The sequence below is a fragment of the Battus philenor genome, unplaced genomic scaffold (assembly GCF_028537555.1).
Source record: "Battus philenor isolate CCGP_79_NKW_IND1 unplaced genomic scaffold, ilBatPhil1.0.hap1 SCAF_10, whole genome shotgun sequence".
In the NCBI taxonomy this organism is placed as follows: Eukaryota; Metazoa; Arthropoda; class Insecta; order Lepidoptera; family Papilionidae; genus Battus; species Battus philenor.
The window spans coordinates 786,062-796,550 of NW_027181662.1; the positions used below are offsets into that span (position 1 = coordinate 786,062).

At 35.7% G+C, this 10,489-nt stretch overlaps 1 protein-coding gene across 1 annotated transcript; it reads left to right on the forward strand.

Annotated features, from left to right (window-relative positions):
- The first annotated feature begins 285 nt into the window (after positions 1 to 285).
- Pdhb (Pyruvate dehydrogenase E1 beta subunit) lies at positions 286 to 10,139 on the forward strand. The gene is made up of 7 exons (XM_068767279.1): positions 286 to 663; positions 4,632 to 4,785; positions 5,256 to 5,442; positions 7,063 to 7,287; positions 7,821 to 7,940; positions 8,782 to 8,962; positions 9,963 to 10,139. Exons 1-7 carry the CDS (start codon positions 455 to 457, stop codon positions 9,985 to 9,987), a joined length of 1,101 nt encoding a protein of 366 aa, XP_068623380.1. The 5' UTR covers positions 286 to 454; the 3' UTR covers positions 9,988 to 10,139.
- Positions 10,140 to 10,489: the final 350 nt, after the last annotated feature.

The window sequence follows — 10,489 nt, forward strand, 5'->3', positions numbered from 1 at the left end:
GAATAAAAACAATTCTTTAGTTTCGTAGTAACTACATAAATGAATAAAAATAAATTATAAAGCAATAAAACAGGTTGTTTAGCGCAATATGGTTACATCGGTCGTACTATTGGTGGCGCTAACTAAACAAAGTAATATAAAACATACAAAGATCAAAAAGAAAACGTATTAATAAAACTGTGAATGAATTGTTTAATATTTTAGTAGAAAACATTATTATAAGAGATGCAGCTTTATTTTGTTGAACTGTGATATAAATAATCTATGGAGTGGTTGAAACGTCATTGCCGTATTTGACGTTTCAGTCCATCTCGACCTCCATTCATCCTTCATAGCAATATATCGAAGATTTTAACTCCATTTTCAACCCTATTATTAATAAAAAGCTCTTTCAAGAGCTTTGAAACGATTGAAACAAGCTTTATGCGAACTTGTTAAAAGTTTAAAGGTGAAAATGGCGTTGAAATCTACACCGGTGCTGTTCGGTCTGCTGTCTCGTTTGTCGCGGCGCTCTTTTTCTACTTCTAAAGCTCTTAGTTCAAAGCCCGTGACTGTCCGTGATGCCCTGAATCAAGCCTTGGACGAGGAGATGGAACGGGACGAGACCGTCTTCCTCCTAGGCGAAGAAGTAGCCCAATATGATGGCGCCTACAAAGTCAGCAGGTAATACATTCTAATTAATCTCCAAGCATTAATCAAACCTGTCCACACTGCCACTGTTCTTCAATGTGTTCAATTAAAAACTGTTTACCTAATTTTTATCGCTGTTTTTCCTTGACCATGAATTATTACATAATAGATTTGTTGACAGCTCTCATTTATATTTCCTAACCTTAAATCTAGACTTTAATAAATAAATACATCAAAATATTATATTAATAATCTGAATTAAAATTTATAAATATTGTTTTAGAACAGAATGTTTTCTTATAAGTTTTCTGTTGTGATAAAAATAAATTGTCAAAAAAATAACAAATTCTTTATAATTATTGTACTATCAATTATTGATCTAATGAGATCATATTAATGTATATTTGATTGAACATATAGGCTTTATCCGCCACTATACTGCATAGTGCTTTAATATATCTAAAAAATAATTAAATTCTGCTAAACCTAACTCAAGTATTATATTTTAAACAATATTGAATTAATTTGCTGTTTTTTTTATATACCTTCATACAAATATTTGATTAGTTTCCTATATATTTACTGAATGTACAAATAGTAGAAATTTACAGGTATTATTTGTTAAATATCTATTGTTTGTAAAACTGTAAAGATTTTTTTAACACTCGTCTGTTACACTTTTACTAATTAGACAATGTTACTAATTAAGACAATAGAAAAGATGGAACACTGTCTTGAGATAGGCTGCAGGCATAACTTGGGGCAGAGTGGCCAGAGAGAGATCTGAGTGGAATAGATTGAAGCAACCTTTCTTGCCAACTGATGAACAGACTCGCATAAAGTTGGGAGAAACCAAATAATACTCATAAAACTTATACATTTATTTAAACTGAGACATATATTAACAATTTAACATCAGGCTGATTTATACTCTATGAACTAAAGCATGCATACATGTTTTTGAGTTTGTTTTTGTGTAGTATAGGTTCCACAAATATGTTGCAAATACAGAAACTATAATTATGGAATAGTAAGTTATATGAGATAATAGGGGATGTGTAACTAGGTGACAAAATGAAATTATAAACAAATACTTAGTCTGGCCATAAATACTGTTACTATTCAAAAAAAGAAAATATTACGTTTGAATTTGGAATCTGTCATTTTTATATGATTGCTTGATGTGTTTTCTTATTTTCGCGCCATTATATTGTTAAATATTTTGTTATATTAAAATGGAGTGGGGTGATAAAGAGAACCGAATCGCTGTGATTGCCTTACATAAAGTAGGTATGGAGAAAAGTGCAATTTTTAAAACCCTCCACCCGCTTGGTATTAGTCAAATGTTTGTTTACCGGGCTATTGATAGGTACAATGATACCTCCTCTGTTTGTGACAGAAAAAGATCTGGCCGTCCACGTACCGTTCGTGTGAAAAAGGTGATTAAAGCAGTTAGGGAAAGAATTCGAAGAAATCCTGTCCGTAAGCAAAAGATTTTATCTCGGGAGATGAAGATAGCTCCTAGAACCATGTCGCGTATATTAAAAGATGACTTAGGACTTGCAGCCTATAAGAGACGTACTGGTCACTTCTTAACTGATAATTTAAAGAAGAATAGGGTGGTAAAATCCAAACAACTACTTAAGCGGTACGCAAAGGGAGGTCACAAAAAAATTTTGTTTACGGATGAGAAAATTTTTACAATTGAGCAGTATTTTAATAAACAAAATGACCGTATTTATGCTGGAAGCTCTAAAGAAGCTTCGCAATTAGTAAACAGAGTACAAAGTGGGCATTATCCCACTTCAGTGATGGTTTGGTGGGGTGTTAGCTATGAAGGGGTGACTGAGCCATATTTTTGTGAAAAAGGTATTAAAACGTCGGCACAAGTTTATCAAAATACCATTCTTGAGACGGTAGTTAAGCCTTTAACTAACACCATGTTCAATAACAAAGAATGGTGCTTTCAACAAGACTCGGCACCAGGTCATAGAGCTCGATCCACCCAATCTTGGTTGAAAACTAACGTTCCGGACTTTATCAGCACTGAAAACTGGCCGTCGTCAAGTCCTGACCTAAATCCATTGGATTATGATTTATGGTCAGTTTTAGAGAGTAAGGCTTGCTCTAAACGCCATGATAATTTGGAGTCCCTAAAACGATCCATTCGGTTGGCAGTGAAGAATTTTCCTCTAGAAAGAGTTCGTGCTGCTATTGATAACTGGCCTCAACGTTTAAAAGACTGTATTGCAGCCAATGGAGACCACTTCGAATAAACATTGTATATTTTTAATAGTTATATATTGATGTATTAAACTAACTCACTATGAAAGGAATAAATGTTACGTATAAAAAAAAAATCGTGCTTTTCTTTATAACAATATTTATGGCAAGACTAAGTATATGAAAAGATCAATTTAACTGAAGTTTTTAACATTTATATTAATTATCTAAACCTTTAACAATGGTTTGAAGAATTTTGTAATTATCTATCACTTTGCAGTTTTTAAAAGCTTCAATTTGGACTGACATGCGGCAGTTGCATTAGCAATTTACATCTTAACAATAAGGCTTCATTCCATGGACAGATCAATGTTCATAAAGAAATTACAAAGCTCATTTACCATTCTTCAAAATTTGCTAAGATTTTTTGCTTAAAATGCTTTTGGGTTGGATACGAGACTGCACTTTGTACAGTTTGATGACTTTGGTATACCCAAATATTGACATATTTTTATTTTCAAGCCATATTCACCAAAATTAATGTCTTTTATTCAGTAAGAAAAGGACAAATATTTAGGCATCTTCAGGAGTTATGTTACACCGATTAGTGCGTGGAGGGGTGAAACGCATGTTGAGTGGTTTGGCGGTGGCGGTTGTGTGATTCGCATTGTTTGCCGCATATGTATTTATCAGCGGGCTGGCGGGCAGTGCACTTTGTTGCACGACTACCACTGCATGTGCGGAAGTGGCTAAATATTAGTCCTTTTCTTACTAAGAATGGATGGACTTCCGCGAGGTAACGCCTGATTCCATTAAATAAGTCTTTTATACAGTGTCACTTTTTTAACTCGTGCTAGTAACAGTAAAAAATATATATGCATACATATAATCTAAATACATAAATTTTCTGAGTGCATGTCTCCTCAAATTGCTTATCTTAAAGTAAATTAACTTTTTGTATAGCGTGTAATAAACTAATAAATCCTGAATGATATGTAGACTGAAACACATTGAAATATTTACAAAGATAACGAACTACGAATTTCATTTCTTAATGAATTCATTATGTGTTTTTCATTTACTAATTTTAGTTTCATTATTAATGACTACTTTTTTAGGAGAGTGAAAAGAAACCTCATAAATTTTTTAACGATAATTTATTTTTAAACATTATAAATAATGAAATTAAACAATTTATATAGAAGTACAAGAGGCGTTCTTATCGTTATAAGTGATCTCTATCAGACATTTTCTGAATGGAGATAAGAGTGATGAAGGAGCGGGCTGTTTAGTCTATATGTAAAAAAAAATCTTTATTTAATTTAGTCAATGTCTTTTTGACTGTCAGCTTTGGTAAACACTCATTCTTTAAATAGAATTGTTTGAAAAAATTAAGGTTCCAAACCTGCCAGTAGTATATATATATATATTATTTATTATTTTATTTACTTTCTAATTTTTTACTTTAGACTTCAGAGCTTTTGAAGAGCTTACTGGAGTGGGCTACTAAAGCAAATTGATAGGATTATCCAAAATTAGGTTGGACAAGGAGAGGAGTCTGGTTGGTGAATTTAAACAACTTCATATTACAATGAAGCTTCCTAAACCTCATACATGGGTTGGTCAAACCTGAGCACCTACCAGTAAAAAGGCTCCCTTTCTACAATGTAAATAGAATGCTGAGAAGTTATATCTAACACTATTTTGTAACATAATCCTAAAAAGGTCCCAAAAATTTGGATCTATTTGGTAATAAAAAAAATGTTTTGATGTTACAGAGGACTGTGGAAGAAATATGGAGACAAGCGAGTCATTGATACCCCAATCACAGAGTCTGGATTTGCTGGTATCGCTGTGGGAGCTGCCTTCGCTGGTCTGAAGCCTGTCTGCGAATTCATGACCTTCAACTTCTCTATGCAGGCCATAGATCAAGTTAGTACAACCTTTTAATAGTCCAACAGAGAAACACCCTGGCAGATAACCAAGTTTTTAATAGCTGACACTATGGTACAGAGACAGGTTCAAGGAAGCTCACCATCCACGAGGCTCAGGGGCGTGCAATGTAGTATTAGAGGAACCAGAAAGTAATGTCGTTCCTGTCGACATATTTTACAGAAAAACCGATTAATTTGTTATCACTCTGGCATTGAAAATTTGTATTCTAGACAACAAAAGGTTGTTGATAATGAAGGTGAATATATTGTTGATTAGGAATAAAGTTTGTTAAAAATGTCGTGTGAATTTAACTTAAGTAAGCTACATTACTTTCTGGTCCCCATATATAAATAAAAAATAAAAATAAGTAAACCAGAGATTGGATTTACCAAGTAGTGTCAGGCAATGTAATGTATATTAAAAAAAAAAAAAACAATTTTTTAAATCCATGATACAATTAACTTCAGGTCATCAACTCAGCAGCGAAGACCTTCTACATGTCAGCGGGAGCCGTGCCCGTTCCAATCGTGTTTCGTGGTCCCAACGGCGCCGCAGCGGGAGTAGCTGCACAGCATTCCCAGTGCTTCGGAGCCTGGTACAGCCACTGTCCAGGTCTCAAGGTGCTCATGCCCTACTCCTCTGAGGATGCTAAAGGTACCAACACCCCCACATATATACTATATCATATATTATATACTTTGTACTACCAAAACTTATTGGTCTGGCACATAATAAAAAAAATACAGGGCGATATATAAGTGTAAAAGTTTTAAATAGGTGAACATACAACAAATTTGCTGTCAATTCAGAAATAATAAATAGAGTAATAAAAATCTTTTTTGTTTGCTGTAAAAGATAATGTAACATATACAAGTGTTCACTTTGTACAGGGTAATCACCCTGTACAAAGTGAACACTAAAGGAAATATAAAACAAATTACACCTATCCCCCGATTTACACGGTAGATACCTTCCCGAGAAAACCGTGTAAATCGAAAATTAAAAATTTTCAAGCCAAAACCGTGTAACTCGAAAAGCTTGGAGAAAATGCATAATTTTGCTATAAGACAGATGTGATTTTTTTTTTTCAATATTTTTAGGTGCACACAGAAATAAAAATAAAATGCATTGAGAAGTTAAAATATTTAATATATTACGGAAACACTTTTTTATTTATTTAATTACAATACATTAAACAGAAGAATAAAAAAATATAACCAAAGGTGTTTTATTATCCTTTATCACTGTCAGAAATTACTCTAATCCTCTTTTTCGGAATCGAAGGTTCGGATTCACTTTCATCACTCGAAGCTATTTGTGCCGATTCGATGTTTGAAGCAGAAATATTTACGTTATGATTGATGGTAATAAAATCGGTTATTAACAATTGCTATGAATTTTTTGTAAGATCTTTGTAAACTTCTTCATATTGAGCCAAGTCAGCACATAAGCTCGGGATTCTCCGTGAAATGTGCACACAGCGCACGTGTTCATTCACAGTAGCATTTAGTAGAGTGTGATAAAAACAAAAAAAAAAACTTATTTGGAAAACCGTGTAAAAGCGAAAACGTGTAAAACAAGTACCGTGTAAATCGGGGGGATGGGTGTACTCGTATATTCTTTAAAACATTTGTAATCAATGATATCACCTGTATCTTATTTTCCTTCAAAAAATATCGCCACAATGACCTCTTGTGCTGGCCAAATCCAGCGACTTCCCCTGATCTTAACTAAGTCATCGGTCCACCTAGTGGGAGTCCACGCTGCGTCTACCGGCTCGTGGTCGTCATTCGAGAACCTATTGGTTGCACGAGTGATGTGCCCCCCCGCCCACTTTCACTTCGGACGGGCAATTCTTCGAGCTATATCCTTCTGGGTTCTTCTGCGAATCACCTCATTTCTAATTCGATCTCGCAGAGAAACTCAGAGGATGGCCCTCTCCATTGCTCTCTGGGTATCATCACCTATATACTATATTTCGAATTAGTTTATTTATTGCTTTAATATATAATCAAACATCCTGTATATGTTACTCATTGCACTATCATATTAGTCAAGGAAACAAAGACCCTGATCCCAACTAATTAAGGGTACGAGAGGCCTCCAATAGCGGGGGCCATAAAAAAAATATTAGTCAAGGTGAAACTAGATATTCAAAATTACAACTGAGAGACTTATCATCATCATCTTTGAGCCATAAATCGACTACTGGGCATAGGATACCGTGTATAACAGAGTGTATATAACAATTTTTAATCATATATTTGATTCCAGGTCTTCTCAAAGCAGCAATCAGAGATCCAGACCCAGTTGTGTTTCTAGAAGACGAGATCCTATATGGTGTTCCTTTCCCGATGTCGGATGAAGCTCTGTCCAATGACTTTGTGCTGCCGATTGGGAAGGCGAAGATTGAAAGACCTGGACAGCATATCACAGTGGTCTGCGCTGGTAAAGCAACGGATACAGCTCTGCAAGCGGCCAATGAACTCGCTGGAGAAGGTATGATTAACACACATTTACACACATATATATATATATATATATATATATACACATCACATATATATATATTAGTCGTATACTCTTGAGTCATGCTTTCGGTTCTGGTGCCTCTGATGCTGCAGAGAGGTCTGTCCAGAATTCTGGAGAAACACCATCTCAGGAAAGGAATTGTCCAGTTTAGCTGGGCTTCGGTTACAACCTGGTTAGTAAGAGATATTCGCCATGAAGCTGGATATATCATATACATACTATAAGATGGAAAACCTGAAGAACTGAGACTTCCAATCTTAGGTCACAGGTTCATTTCCCAAGATATAATAAATCAAATTTTGTTCGTTAATTATATAGGATTGCCACCACTCACACACAAGATTCATTTATTCCTCTTCATACCAAAATACCACACAGCGATCGCCAATCCCCTTGCCAAGTGTGGCGATTATGGTATATCGCCCCATAGATATCTTTGAGGGGTCTATGAGTTGATAATGTCTTGACATTTGTATGTTATAAAAATAAATTTATTTCAGGCATCGAATGTGAGGTGATCAACCTAAGGTCATTGAGACCTCTGGACTTTGATTCGATCGCGCAGTCCGTCGCCAAGACTCATCACCTCATCACTGTGGAGCAGGGATGGCCCCAATCCGGTGAGTTGACAATCTGGTGGAATAGTAGACACCAACATCCATCATATAAATTCAGATGAATATGGGATATGTCAAAAGTAGAGTAAAAGGGATTATCTAGTATAATGGGAAGTGGTAACGATTTCCTCTGCGCCCATTTATTACGGTGGGTAAGTGTTTCTTGGGAAAAAGAGAGATAATGGAAATCTCCAAATAAACGCGGCATTTGAGATGCTTTCAAAATTGGAAAAGCTAAAAGATATCCATTAAGGTTCGATTATTGTAACAAGTAGTAACACCCCTGCTTTCCTTGAGGCTTATCTCTAAACAACGCAAGCTGGTAATATAGGTTCAACATGGGGCGGGGCGATGAGGTAAAGAAACAATAAAAAGCACCTAAAGGCTGATTATTTATTGTAGTTCGTTTTTTTATTTTTATTTCCGCACCACTTATGTTGCGTCGTCAGCCCCGACGGGCTCGTTCGCGGAATTCATTTTTTGCTCCCGGCAGTCGTCGCTTCAGACATCTGGGCGGTCTGAAAGCGAACACAACATTCTTAATGTGCGCTATCTTCTACAAAGTCTTACAATGTACTAACCATGGGCGCAAAAATGTTCTATGACATTTTTTTTTAAATCTAGCATTGAAAACTGCCTCATGTCTATTCATCCGATCCATTGCTCTTTAAGATTTGAATCGCATAACTTCCACTGTTGGACATAGGTCTTCTCCATCTGCTTCTGTATTTACATTGTCTAATATTTTGAACATACTACATATGGGCTCTGGGTAATGTTTCAAAACTCAGCATCCCGTTGTGGTAGGGAATCCTGGGTTTAGGAATTGGATGTTTGTGCTCAGGTATCGGAGCGGAGATATGTGCTCGTGTCATGGAGTCACCTGCGTTCTTCGAGCTGGACGCGCCGTGCTGGCGTGTGACGGGGGCTGATGTGCCCATGCCGTACGCTCGCAGCCTCGAGGCGCTGGCACTGCCACGCCCTGCAGACGTGGTGGCGGCTGCACGAGCTGTTCTTTCCAACAGGTACTTATTTTAAGGGAGATATCTTCTAAATGGGCACTAGATACCAGATAAGGTTATATGGGGTTCCTACCCACAACAACCGTACATTTGGAGAGTACCTCTGCATCTCCTATGGAACTTACAGATTTTACTCAGTACCGGGAGATACAGAACCTTCCCCAGCAGCCAACAGCTACCTGCATCACCAGGTCACCGCAACACACTATTATCATTATCTGAGTCTATGAATCTGCCGATAAATCTGAAATTGCTTCCCACTGAAACCCTCTCGGTGATCATTTTTCTATATCTAAGAATTAGCCGCTGATATAACAACAAAACATGACATGTTTCGTTCATCACATAGTTTTTCCTTTACAATAGATTTAAATATCAAAACGCGAAATGTTAAAGTTGAACTGTAAGTACCGCGTTATACGGGCTTACATAGCGCTTTATACGAGTATGAAAAATTTAAAATCTTTTTACAGTTAAGAGTGATAATAAAGCTTGCGCAATAAATGATAGACTTCAAAGATAGAGATTAAATATTTAGGAAAATTACAACTGTGTATAATAAACACCATTATACCTATTGTATTATAGATGCCACAGTATAACTATAAATTATTTAAATTTGGGGGTGTTAACAACTCTTAATATATACGACTGATAAAACGTCACATAGGTAGTGTGGTATATAGATAATGCTCTACAAAACTGAAATTAGCCGATTGTCTCTCTCCAAAGGTCGATTTGCAACATTTATCGCCGGGTATTGTATGAGAGATAAAAAAATCAGGTATAAAGTTTGCTATGGAATATAAATTTGTTTGATATTAAAGTTTCCCAATACTTTGTGGAGAACGTTATAGGTATAAAAGGCTTAGTTACGATTAATTTTTACAATAAAAATATTAGTTTAAATTCCAACAGGTCTTATGAAAATCCCCAGCACCATCTAGCGTACAGTACTGTAAAACTATGAGATTATCAATTAATTACCGGTAATTTGTTACAGAATAACCCAAGGCGCTCAGCAGTAGCTGGTGTTTATATGTTATGGTGGGTAGTTTAAATTTGTAAATACGGTCACACCGGCATCAAACAGATCAAAAAGGTTCTTCCCCGCAGCGGTCGTAGAATCAGATATGTACTATAAAAGCATTTTGTTGAAATAAATCTGTTAAGAGTTGAATTTTTATTTATTTCATTGACTTAAACCTTATACATGGTAATAAATAATGGTGTAAAACTTTAAAGTGAACATCCTGTTGCAAAGCACGAGTTACAGAACCCTTTAAACAATAAACACGGTACCCTAGGATCAGGAAGTGCGGTAAACACGCGTGACCTAGAAGTTATTTATAAATTTTTGTGTACGGTTCTCGAAAAATCTAACCGAGTACTATCTCGAACTTACTAGAACCTTCTCCGTAGTATAAATAGGTGTACTCCCTATGTCGACAGTTCAGTGTTGTTTTTCGTGTTATAAGATTAAGATCTACGATCAGTGATACAAAGTGACTATTTGGTAAGTTATTTGGA